The sequence below is a fragment of the Diceros bicornis genome, chromosome 10 (assembly GCF_020826845.1).
Source record: "Diceros bicornis minor isolate mBicDic1 chromosome 10, mDicBic1.mat.cur, whole genome shotgun sequence".
NCBI classification, from domain to species: Eukaryota; Metazoa; Chordata; class Mammalia; order Perissodactyla; family Rhinocerotidae; genus Diceros; species Diceros bicornis.
The window spans coordinates 59,396,639-59,410,860 of NC_080749.1; the positions used below are offsets into that span (position 1 = coordinate 59,396,639).

Consider the following 14,222-nt stretch of genomic DNA (forward strand, 5'->3'; position numbering starts at 1 on the left):
TAGTAATTTTTAATTCTTACGTATCTGTTTGATTAACACATCCTACTGTATTTTTATTATGACAACAGCCACATAAAATCCAGTTATATGGAATGATGAGAGAGAGAGAGACTGATGTCCCCTTTGGAAATGCAGAGAAGGCCTCCACCATCCTGATAGAACAACCTGATGGACACCAACCATTGTCACTTACGGACAGTCTTCCTGAACTATAGCACAGTTTTTGAGAAGAGAATAACCTACCTAATGGCTAAGTCTGTGAGCCTGAAACCATCTTGTAATAACTATCAACCATGCAATTAGAAGTCGGTTTGTATTTCTCAAGAACCCCCACATGCACATAGTTCAATAAGGGGACCCTACCCACACATCATTTACAGCTCTAACTCATTCCATTTCTAATACATAATTTTAAGGACATTCCTTGAAGAGAAACTGCAAAGAGAGGAAAAAAAAAAAAAAAAAAACCCTGCTAGGTGATTTGATTCTTCCCTGTAGAACATTACAAAAAGTTTTAAAGTCTCTGTATAACTTATATGTATATTTTAACATGTTATTTGAAATTTTAAAAACACAAACCAACAAACAAATAATGCTTTACTCAGAAAAAGCTTCCCTAAAGTTTTGTTAACATTTATCTTATGGATATTTTCTTTTGTCTACCTTTCTTCTTTCTGTAGCTTGTATGGGACAGAAGTGGCACCAGGAGGAGACTTTCCAAAGACCCTATTCTTAATTTCACCGTCATCTTTTTTTTTTTTTTTAAATCACTAACGTAAATTGCTTCGGCATACACAAGGGGCAAGGAAGATTATGTAGGAGTTTGCCTTCAGCTAAGTATGAAGTGGTCCTCGAAATTGGAAGCAGGATAATACAGGGAACAATTTGTCTTTTCACTAAGAATCAGAGTGCTGGGTTGAGTTATGAGTTGACTTGATAATTCCTTTTATTTCATGAATATCTGGAAGTAATTTCTCATCATAGAGAAAATCAGCTAGCATTAACACTACTACCCACTGAGAAACAAATATTGGGCCTAATGTTCGAAAAAAGATAATTTCTTGATCTCAAACAAGCTGAATTTCAAGAGCAGTTGACATCTATACCCCACGTATTAGGATGAAATGAATCAGATGTATCTATAATTTGACCCTGTAGATGTATTTCACCTGGTTTATTTCTTTTCCAGAAAGAAAATTGTACATGGAACTCTTTCCCAAGATGATCTGTAAAATGAATAGTGAGTTGGACTTGAGCGTCCAAATTGTAGAAAACAAACCTTGAAAGTTACAATAAGGTTTTTGCTCCCTCTTTTTACTTTTAAACGAGTTCACGATGCATGAGATTGTCTGCCTCAATTTTCATGTTCTATTACTAATCTCCTTTCCTTCATTATTTTGGATTTAAGTCCTGAATTTTCAGTTTGGAAATGTCATGTTTTTCAAAGCTAGTGCTTTATCATAATGAAGCAGTGCTCTCACATCAAAATGATGTACTGCCACTTGACAGAGAAGTTAAAAGCGAAATTTCCAATAACTGTCTTACACCAAATATAACACTTCTTTTGATAATGTTCTTTGAGTCTCACATTTTGAAATTGGGAACCTCAAAAAAAATCATAGAATTCAAGAAAAATCATAGGGAGAAATGACCTTCTTAGGCCCAGAACTTTTTCCTTCCGTTATATTTTAATGAGTTCAAATTGTGGAATCTCAACTATACGTCTTAGGAAAGTGCTCTACAAAATGCTATGCTGACAAGTCAAACATTCTATGGAATATTCTGCAATTGCCTTTTCATGAGCAGCAGAAGATATTCTATCCTCCAACTTTTAGTCAACAAGAACACTTTAGACTAATGTTTATTAATAATCCTATAATCAGGGATAATTGTTTAATCTAGTAATTGTATTAGTATCTTCTAAAGAGGGAAATAAATCACAATGATTTATGCGTAAGACTTCCCATTTTTACTTAATATTTTACTTAATTCCAATTAACTGTATTTAGTTTTTATTTAAAGGCCTACATTTAAAATATTAACAATTTTATTTTTTGACAATCAAAAATTAAATATATTGTGTGGCTGGCCTGGTGGTGAAGCGGTTAAGTGCACGCACTCCGCTTCCGCGGCCCAGGGTTCTCAGGTTCGAGTGCCAGGTTCGGATCCCAGGTGCGCATGGAAGCACCGCTTGTCAAGCCATGCTGTGGCGGCGTCCCATATAAAGTAGGGGAAGATGGGCACAGATGTTAGCCCAAGGCCAGTCTTCCCCAGCAAAAAGAGGAGGATGTTAGCTCAGGGCTAACCTTCCTCACAAATAAAAATTAAATATATTGAATTTATCTTGTTTATTCTGCTATTTTTTTGGCTGATTGCAATGGCTGTTTGTGGAAATAAAACATTTTCAGGAGTGCTATTCATTTTCTCTGATGTGGAGAAGGGAGAACTTTTTTTAAACACAAACCTCCAAGGCATTTTCAAAAAATTCAGAAGTCAACCTGAGGAGCTCCCTTCTTCTTTCAAGCATGGAGACCAGGGCTGCCCATGCTTCACCCAGGGTGTCGGCCATGGCATCGTACACCTGACTCTGATCCTTGTTCTCTTCAGCTGTCTTGTCTGCTTCCTGCAAGAGTTCCCATACCCGATCTTCCAAAGCCTAAGTCCAGGAAAGAAAGAGTGTAAGGCAGAATGTCACTCAGTGTAAGAGCACGAAATCACATTTAAAACACTCAGATATTTGAGTTGTATGTGTCTAGGAAAGTCTAGAAGACAATTCATAAACACAAACTGCTATGCAGGCAGGCAGATCAAGCAGGCAAGAGGGTGTGGTGGAGATTGTGGTCAACTATGGAGCATGGCCAGGCTAAAGGCATTCATGTTTAAGCATTGTTCAAACACTGTAGAGATTTATCAAAGGTACAGGTCTACATTCCCAAGGATATAGAATGTCGTGCTGACTTCACATTTCAAAAACAAGAAAACTAACTGGAACACATCCAGAGGTAGTAATCAAGAAAAAGAAAAATGTGAGAAATGAGCCCAGTAAAACTTAATGTTTATGCTAAATAATTGTTACTGTAAATATGCTTGTGAAGCTTAATGTAAATGTTAAGAATAAGTTCTTGAAAGAGAATATTCATAATGTAAAAATTAGAATATCTGTAACTAACATTACAGATTGTCTGAACAAAACACAGAAGATGAAGGGAAACACGCACTTAGATAACTGTGTCATTTGGGGATAGGAGGAGGGTCCCACAGATTCTGTTTCATTTGTGCAGTTGGCACCAAAATAACGGCACAACTTTAAACAATACAATAGACTAAAAATAATATGAATAAATTATAAAGTCTCAGAAAAAGAGACTAAAAATGTGATAAAGCAAAATACAATAAAGAAAACAAACTAAATAAGAGCACATTTATTAAGATACACACACACAAAAAAACATAATGGTAGGAATATGATTAAATATCAGTTAACACAAAAAAAGTGGATGAGATAACTTTTTCAATTAAAAGACAAACATTATCAGATTAAATTAAAACTATTCAACTAATTTATATTTGCTAGAGTCATCTCTAAACTAAAAAGACATAACTTTTGAAAATAAAGAGATGAGATATATCAGGCCAAGACAAACAAAAAGAAAAGAAGACTAGCAAAATTAATCTCAGACAAATTCAAAATCAAAACAACAATCATTCAGATTAAAAAATGGTATTTTATATTAATAAATAGTACAATATACAGTAAAGGTAAGGCACTCATGAACATTTACATTTGTACCATTGAAATATTAAGTAGATAAACCCAGTTGGACCACAATGCAATAAAAGTAGAAATAACAACAAAAGCCCAGAAAATAAACAAATCTCTTAAAAAGTTTAAGAAAATACTTTAAAGAATAATGCTTGGATCAAATAGAGAATAAAAACTACAATTGCAGACTGCTTATAAAAAAATAATAATGAGACCACTACATTTAAAAACCTAAGATATACAGCTAATTTTATGCTCAGATAAAATTCATAGTGCTAGACAACTTTGTTTTTAAATAAAGGAAAAATTAATTAATTAAACATTCAAGTCTAAATTATAGGAAAAATAATAAAATTAAACAAAAATTAAAGAAGATTAACTGATTACATACAAAATCAGAAATTAACAAATTAGAAAAAAACATAAGAATTGATTTTTTAAAAACTTGGTTCATTGAAAAGCCAAATGAAATATAAAAATATCTGACAGATGTCAATGAAAATAACAAAGTAGATATCGACAGTTCATCCCTTTGTAAAACATCAAAAAAGCAAGCAAAACTGTCTTAATCAACTTTGTGAGAACTCTGGAAAATAATCAAAGGATAGCAATCAAGTGAACACTGAAGCAAGGAAAAGCCAACTTAAAAATGGTAGGAAAACTTTGAGCTGTTTTTACTAGCCCTTGCCAACTTGCTCCCGGGTTTAGCAGAAACCACCAGTGTGGATTAAAAATAAGACCCAATATATATTGTCTACAAGAAACCCACTTTAAATATAAAGGCATAGATAGATTAAAAGTAAATGGATGGAGAAAAATATACCATGCTAACACTAATCTAAAGAAAACTGGAGTTGCTATATTAAATACAGACAGAGTATATTTCAGAGCAAAGAATACATGAGGGATTAAGGTGGGCATTCTATAATGATAAAGGGGTCAATCTCCTAGAAGACATAACAATCCTAAACACGTATGCACCTAACAACTGGGCATCAAAATACGTGAGGCAAAAATTGACAGAACTGCAAGAATAGACAAATCTACTATTATAGGTAGAGACTTCAATGCCTCTCTATCAATAATTGATGTATCTAGCAGGCAGAAAATTATTAAGATATAGTTGAACAGAACAGCATCATAAATCAACTGGATATAATTGACACGCATAGACTACTACATCCCACAACGGCAGAATACACATTCTTCTCAGGCTCACATGGAACATTCACCAAGATAGACCATATCCTGGGCCATAAAACAAACCTAACAAATTTAAAAGAATAGAAATCATATAAAAAATGCTCTCAGAACCATTGGAATTGAAATAGAAATCAATAACAGAATTGAAAATTCCAAAACATTTGGAGATTAAACAATACACTTCTAAATAAAACCTGGGTCAAAGAAGAAGTTTCAAGAGAAATTTTAAAATATTTTGAATTAAATGAGAATGAAAATATAACATCAAAATTTGTGGGATACAGCAAAAGCAGTGCTTAGAGGAAAATTTATAGCATTGAATACATATGTATAAAAAGAGGAAAGATCTAAAATCTATACTCTGAGCTTCTACTTTAGGAAATGAGACAAAGAAGAGTAAATTAAACATAAAGTAAGCAGAAGAAAAGAAATAATAAAAATTAGAGCAAAAATCAATGAAATCAAAACAATAAAGTAAATTATTGAAATCAAAAGCTAGTTCTAAGATCAATAAAATTGATAAACCTCTAGCCAACCTAATCAAGAAAAAAAAAAAACAGAAACAAATCACTAACATCAAAAATGAAAGAGGTGGGGCCGGCCTTGTGGCCTAATAGTTAAGTTCAGTGTGCTCCATGTCAGCCGCCCGGGTTCGGTTCCTGGGTGCAGACGTACACCACACGTCAGCAGCCACATTGTGGCAGTGACCCACATAAAAAATAGAGGAAGATTGGCACAGATGTTAGCTCAGGGCCAATCTTCCTCAAGAAAAAAAAAAATGAAAGAGGGACCATAGCTACTGATCACGTGGACATTAAAAGGATAATAAAAGAACACTATAAACAACTCTATGCCTACAATTTTGATAACTTAGGTGAAATAGACAAATTCCTTGAAAGACATAATCTACCAAAACTCGCACAAGGAAAAATAGGTAATCTGAATAGGCCTATATCTATTAAATAAATTGAATCAATAATTAATAACCTTCCAAACGAGAAAGCACTAGGGCCAGATGGTTTCACTGGTGAATTCTACTAGACATTTAAAGAAGAAATGATACTAGAGCTAATAAACAAATTCGGCAGAGTTGCAGTGTACAAAAACTAAAACTATAAAATATTTAGAAGAAAACATAGGGGTAAATCTTCATCATCTTAAATTTGGCAATGGTTTTTTAGATATGATACCAGAAGTATAAGCAACAACAACAAAAGATGGAAAAATTAGACTTCATAAAAATTAAGAACTTTTGTGCACCAAAAGACATTATCAAAGAAATGAAAAGAAAACCTATAGAATGGAAGAAAATATTTACAATTCATATATCTGATAAGGGTCTAGTATCCAGAATATATAAAGAACTCTTCCAACTTAATAAAAAGACAAACAACACAACTATAAAACAGGCAAAGGACTTGAAAAGGCATTTCTCCAAAGAAGATATACAAATGACAAACAAGTACATGAAAAGATGCTCAACATCATTAGTCATTTGGGAAATGCAAATCAAAACCACAATGAGATACCACTTCACACCCATTAGGATGGCTATAAACGTTTTCAAAAACAGAAAACAACAAGTGTTGGCAAGGATGTGGAGAAATTGGAATCCACGTACATTGCTGGTGGGAATGCAAAATGGTGCAGCCACTGTAGAAAACATGTTGGCATTTCCTCATAGAATTACCATATGACCCAGCAATTACACTCCTAGGAATATATCCAAGGGAAATAAAAATATACATCCACATAAAAACATGTACATGTGTATCATAGCAGCACTATTCACAACAGCCAAAAGGTAGAAACAACCCAAGTATCCACCAACTGATGAATGGATGAACAAAATGCGCTACAGCTATACAATGGAATATTATTTAGCCATAAGGAATGAAATACTGAAACATCATATAACATGAGTGGGACCTCTAAAACATTATGCTCAGTAAGAGAAGTCAGACACAAAGGCACATAATGTATGATTCCACTTATATGAAATATCCGGAATAGGTAAATCCAGAGAGACAGACAGTAGATTGTTGGTTGTCAGAGGCTGGGAAGAGGGGGAATATGGAATCACTGCTTAATGGGTACGGGGTCTTCTTTTGATGTGATGGAAATATTTTGGAACTAGACAAGATGTGGTGGTTGCACGGTACCTCTGAATTGTACACTTTTAAATGGTTGGTTTTATGTTATACGAGTTACACCTACATAAGAAAAATTCTTAAAAATTTCTGACAGATTTAAAAAGGAATGAAATGATATACAAATAAAAAATATATAATATTAAGATTAAGAGGCTGTAAATGCATATCGCAAGTTTTGGGTTTTCTTTTAGGTATAAAAGAAATATTTCTGTCAATAAATTTGAAAATTGGGATAAAATGGAAAATTTCCTAAAAAACATGTTAACAAAATTGTTCTAAGAAAATCTTATCATTATCCTCATCATCACTATCATTACTACCATCACCACAGCGTATATTGGATAATTTCTCAAGAAAATATTGCCCCAAAAGGTACCAATCCCAGTGACTTTTCACTTTGTTTTTTTGTCTTGCTTCATTTTAAGGCAAATTCCAGCAACCTTCAGGAAACAGAAACAGACATACTATGCTACTTAACCTACTTCCAACATTAAAAAAAATATCATTCTAATTCATTTAAAAATGCTAGCATGATTCAGATATCAAAACTTAACAAGACAGTATCAAAAATTATAGACCAATTTTATTTATATTATTCTAAATAAAATGTAATCAGATTAAATACCACAGTATATTATAGTATAATACACACACAACTGTATGCATTTGTCAAAACTCAATAAGCTGTACACTTAAAAAAGAGTGAATTTTACTGTACATAAATTATATCTCAATAAAATTGACTAAAAAAAAAGAATACACCACAACCAAGTAGAGTTTAGTCTCAAAGACCAAGGTTGGTTTAATATTAGCAAATTAAATTAGTAATTTAATAGATTTAAGAAAACTTACAGACACTGAAAAGATCTTGGGAAAAATTCAGCATTCATTCTGATTAAAATTTATCTTGAGAGAAAAAAGGATATTTTCTCAATGAAAAAGAATAGTTATTTGATACCGAGAGCATCTTCCTCACTGGTCAAAATTAGAGTCATTCAAGAATCCATTCCCCCTCATTAAATATTGCTTTGGAATTGTCAGTCCTTGTCATAAGTTAAGAAAACAGGTGATATGATTGCTTATCTAGTGTTCCCAAGAAAATCAACTAAAAAAGTAAATAACTAATTTTAAAGTTCAATAAATAGGCTAATTACAAGATTACTAAGAATCAGTAAGAATCACTAAAGAGTTTTCAACAATTTAAAAGCAACTTTATTGAAGCTATAGTTTGCATGTAATAAAATGTACCCATTTCATGTATTTCTCGCAGAATTTTGACAAATGTATACATCTAAGGAAGCATCACCATAGTAAGATATTGAGAGAACAATTCCATCACCCCAAAACTTGACTTGCAGCCCTTTCCAGTCAACCCTGCCCACTTCATGCCCCGGGTTGCGGCCGATCTGCTTTCTGTCACCTTAGATTAGATTTGCCTTTTCTGGAGTTTCACATAAATGATATGGCACAGTGTATAATCCTTTGTGTCTGGTTTCTTTCACTCAGCGTAAGGTTTTTGAGATTCACCCACGCTCTTCCATGTATCCTTTTTACTGTGGGGTAATATTTCACTAAATAAATATATCACAATTTGTTTACCTAGTTAAATGTTGACACTTGGGTATTCCCAATTTTTGGCTACAATGTGTAAACCTGTGCTGAATATTTGCATATAAGTTTTTATGTGGACATATATTTTCATCTTTCTTGGTATGTACCTAGGTGTTTTCTAATGAATTTTACTTTCTTATTTATACCTTCTTGTATGTTTTGAATTTTTTTGTAATGAGAATAAGTTATTTTTATCACTGGGGAAAATGTTCTCTTCATTCTTGCAATTACAGAAAACAGACCCATTCTGAAAACAAAACATGCCATTGTTATACTAGAACAGTGGACCTGAGTTACCTCCAATTAGAATTCTAGAAAAGTTCTTTCCTTCCTTACATTTTCAAATTATATCCTAAGACACATTAAACCCTGTACTTGTATTGTTGTTCCCAGTTATTTGCTGTTTCGCTCTGTAAAAGGATTATACTCTCCTGCTTCCTGACATCAGACTTGTCCACATGACTTGCTTAGACTAATGACATGTGAACAGGAGTTTTGTGTGCCACTCCTGAGCAGAAGTTCTAAGAAACAGTAAATGACCCCATTATTTCTCTTTTCATAGAAGGGACTGCTCCTTCAGCCTGGATCCTGTAATAAAGAAGACATGCAAAACGGAACTGTGATTACCATGAACCCAACATGTAATCTGAGAAAGAAGTGAAATCTGTCACTGTGAGCTACTGCTGTTGGGGGGTTGTTTGTTACCCCAGCCTTGTCAGACACATCACAAATGTAAAATCATTTGTTATGCATTAAAATCCAGGGTTCTCTCATGCTTAATAAGGAAGGAAAATAAAATTTATTAAGCAACAAAACAAAAAATCTAGCTTGATAATTTCATAGCTAACTCAAAAAAGTCTCAGACAGAGTGGATGGAACATGCCAATGAATTCTTCAGAGACACCCACTGATTATGTGCAGCTCTGTTCTCTTTGGTGTTTAGGCTAAACCACACAAGTGACTGTCTAAATTGCCAGGGGAGTGAGATGAAATGTGTATGCTTTCTTATCTAGCTATTCAAGAGCGTAATATCTGGGCATTTCCTTCGCATGTGACAAGATTTACATTATCTTGAAAGCTAGTTAATTTTGTATGCGCATGTTTTTTCATTTTATACTTTTTGTCATTGAAATGGAATAACTTGGCCTCAATTTCTACTTATAACGGGTATTAGCTCAAGAATATGTAAGGAGAAGAAAACTATTATATTAGGAGTTTTAAATTCTAAGATGTCTCATTTGTATGACAATGACTGTAGTAAGAACTGAAAGTAGGAAACTTGGTAATTCCGTGGCAGAGATGCAGGGGAGAATCAGAGATAACAGGCAGTGAATTCGTTCTAGAGCAAAGTAAGTGAACACTTAACTTTCAGTGCTATTTCTCAGGTTTGACACGAAGGTGATAAGATAAATCTGAAAGTTGGCTATTTCTATATCTAATAGGGTTGTCTTCAGAAGTATTTTTAGTCTTGTTAAACACATAAATAGTTCCTCTTAACACTGCTCTTTTCCCACTGAAGTGATACTTTATAAATCAGTGATGTGGGGGTTTTGGAGACAAGTAGCTTGAAGGACTACAATTCTGGATTCCAATATATCTTTTGGACTCTCCCATGACCTCCAGTGTGAACCACAAAAATGTTCTATTCACTGCAATCCCAAGGCCAGAACATTCTTGCAGAACCCTCTGGGTTTAATTTGGTACAAGTTGCACTTGGGACTTTCTCCAAGAGAGTCCAGTAGACATTTTGCTTTGAGGGTTGGCAGAAAACTATCTGCTCTGAATTCTCTTGGAATTTAGATCACTCTCAGGGTGCTGGGATCAGAGGCCAGGTACGGTTCAAAGCTCCCCAGGGCCTAGCAAACACCATCTGAAATGCTGGAGGAAAGAGAGACTCAGAGTAAACTAGGCAGGATCATATTTCTTGGCCAATTCAAAATCTCAGGATAATGATCAGTTAAAGTATATTTCTGTGAGATTCCTGAAATGGAGCATGATCTGAAACTGAAGCCAAACTTCACCATCCAGGTGTTCGACATATAGCACTCGGGTGTCTGTGATACTTCCGCTTCAGCCTTGGTAAAGGTATTAGGAAGGCTATGTGGTTTTTTAGTGATCTCCAACTTTCTATGGTAGCCCACGTACCATGTCACCCCACTGGCCAGGCCTTCCCTTCTGAATCTCGTGTTCACTCATATGCTGCCAGCACTCAGGAAGTACTGTTCTATTTTAATGACCATTGCCGAGCCCCCATGGAGACTACCTCTTTCTTCTCTCTTCTTCTCAAGGAGCAGAGTGTATCAGTTAGGTAGCCTGAAACACAAATGCAAGTAAGGTACTAACGGAGAGGGCTAATGTACTACACATGCTAATAATAATGACTTGAAGTCTATAAAACAGACACAAGAGACCTAAGTTCTGTCTTACTCATATTTATAGCTCTAGCACCTATCACTGGTTCTCAACTAGAAGTGCCCCAAAGGAGGGTTTGGAAACACGTTGAGGCAGTTTTAGTTGTCACAACGTGTTTGTGTGGTGGGGAGGGGTTTGGTGAAGACTGTCTCACCAAATAGAAACCTTACTGAGAAACACTGAATGCCCTGCACATAGTAGGACTCAGTAAATGTTTGTGGGAGAGGTATAACAGGTTTCTCTCATTTTCTCTTGTAAATCATTTCACCCTATTTCACAGGCTGTTAGAGGAGAGTTTAGAGGCCGGTTGTTCCAATCTGACATCAACTTTAGGAAGCTTCTCTGATAAAAGTGCAATACAGCACCCATTCTAGAGCAGCAGTGCTCTGTTACTTTGGGAGCAAATCCTTTCGTAGTTATTAGAAAAAGTTTTCTTAGACCGGACCAAAATTTGCCTCCCCATTCCCCACACTGGCACACCTCCCAGCTTTCCAAGTGTGGAAAAACCCCTGAAGACACTCTGCAAGTCTTCTCTCTCATTTCTTATTTAGACCTGAAGATTTCTTTTTAAAAGTTCACAGGATTTATGCACTATGGAAATTAAAAGCAGGCAACCTTGAGAAGATAATTTTGAACACTGGAAGTGATCCTGGCGCTGCTCCCACCTTTACCCCCTTTCCTTAAATTGTCTCTCAGTAGCTGTTGGCTATAGATGGATTATTGTCTAAATGGCGAGAAGCAGCTCTTCCAGGTTGAAGACTATCAAAAACCATGAGGTAAGGCCAGCCCCGTCGCTTAGCGGTTAAGTGCGTGCGCTCCGCTGCTGGTGGCCCGGGTTCGGATCCCGGGCGCGCACAGACGCACCGCTTCTCCGGCCATGCTGAGGCCGCGTCCCACATACAGCAACTAGAAGGATGTGCAGCTATGACATACAATTATCTACTGGGGCTTTGGGGGAAAAAAGCAAAAAAAAACAAAATTAGAAAAAAAAACACGAGGTAAAAAAGATAATTAATATCTGAAAACACACCTAAAATGGGATAAATCTCATTTTGGCATGTCTTATTTATCAATGCAGTACTAATATTGCGATACAAATAATATATATATATATTTGTGTGTGTGTGTGTGTGTGAGGAAGATCAGCCCTGAGCTAAAATTCATGTTAATCCTCCTCTTTTTGCTGAGGAAGACCGGCTCTGAGCTAACATCCATTGCCAATCCCCCTCCTTTTTTTTTTTCCCCAAAGCCCCAGTAGATAGTTGTATGTCCTGGTTGCACATCCTTCTAGTTGCTGTATGTGGGACATGGCCTCAGCGTGGCCGGAGAAGCGGTGCGTCGGTGTGCGCCTGGGATCCAAACCCGGGCCGCCAGTAGCGGAGCACGCGCACTTAACCGCTAAGCCACGGGGCTGGCCCACAAATAATATTTATACGGTGCTTTACAGTTAAAAAATATATTCTCCCTACAGTACTCATAACATCCTCAATCAACCGGGATCTGTAGAAAGTATTTCACTCAAATGGAAAGAGTGCTCTTTATCCTCCATTAAAGCTAAAACTAACCTGTCACTTGTTCAAATACAATACAATAATACTCTCAATGACTCTCATGGTTCAGAGAAAATAATACCTAATGGAACCTGAAGTTGTTCAAGAATGTATTCACTCATCCATCCTCTCACTCATTCAGCAAGAAGTTTTCAAGCATCTCAATCAAATGGTACAAATTGTGGTAGTAGACATGAAAGATTGAAGAGGAGGGTGTCTAGTTGTTATTGTATTGTTTTCCTCTCTTCAATGCTTCATCTTTTTCTTAATACCTATCCAGTCCTCAGCTCACTCCTGAATGGCTTCTGTCTCCACTATCCTACCGAAATATTCTTGTATAGGCCACAATGACCTCACATTTGTCAATGCCAACAATCCTCATTTAATCGTTTCTTTGTGATTAATACTCTTGTGTTCTCCTTTAAATTTTTTTTATCTTCCATTGGCTTCTAGTGCACTCTGATTTTCCTTCTGTGCTTTGGCTCTCTTTTACAGTTCACTTTCTCTGTCTATTTTGAAATGTCTAGGTGTTCCAGGAAAGCATGGTCTTTGTTCTTCTCACTCAACAAGTAGGTCTCAGGGGTGGGGCTGGAGAGATTATATCAAAATCATTTGAGTGACTTTTTCAAACTATCCTCAACTTCCTCCAGAAAATTTGATGTGGTCTTGAGAGCAAAGGGCAAACGACCCCAAGGTTTGAATGGACTATCACAATGAGCCACTAGTATTGAGTGGATGGTATATAATCCTGTGTAGCGAGTGAAGGATAAAGAATAAGAATCATCATTCAACACCTCTTTCAAAGTGAGTGCATAAGCTCTTATAACTACAACCACTGTCTATAAATTATTTCTTCTGATTTTTTCACTCTGCTGAAAATCTTCACCCAACCATCCAACAAGCACCTCAAACTCAAAACATCTGAAACTGATCATGCCATCTTCTCTACCAAATCTTCAACTCACCTGGATTTCAGGAGCAGAAACATGGAAGACAATCTTCACGCTTCTCTCCCCAACATCTCCTAATATCTAATCAGTTACAAAGGCCCATCAAGTCAATCTCCTACATATCATTCAAACCTTCTTCTTCTTCTCTTTCCATCCCCTTACCTCGGTTTGGTCTCTCATCACTTCTCAACTGAATTCCTACAATAACCTCTCACCTTGTCTTCCTGCCTCTGGGCTCACCTTTACCCAATCCATTCTCTGCCCTGTTGCCATGTAGATCTTTCTAAATCAGAAATGTGATCACACCACTCAGCAACTCATAAATCTTTAAATGGCTTCCAATTGATTTTAAGATAAAATTCAAAGTCCAAGCATAGCAAGTAAGACCCTCAGTGCTTGATTCTCTTTCCATTCTTACCTCTGTCTACTCACTCCCTCACACCGCTCTCCAGCCTTCTGCAACTCTTGTGGGTCCCTGACTCCCATAGCCTAACCTCTGTATCTCAGGCTAGAATGCTCTCCCTTCTTGCCTCCCACTCTCCCTTCTCTCTCCTGTGTCTCCCCTATTCCTGAATAATTC

General features: G+C 36.0%; 1 protein-coding gene across 1 annotated transcript in view; it reads right to left on the reverse strand.

The window, feature by feature from the left end:
• CCDC141 (coiled-coil domain containing 141) overlaps positions 1-14,222 on the reverse strand; it is a 192,082-nt gene that overhangs the window by 141,408 nt on the left and 36,452 nt on the right. Inside the window, exon 3 of the mRNA XM_058549342.1 lies at positions 2,465-2,656. Within this exon, the coding sequence (XP_058405325.1) occupies positions 2,465-2,656 (192 nt within the window). The remainder of the gene's footprint in view (positions 1-2,464; positions 2,657-14,222) is intronic.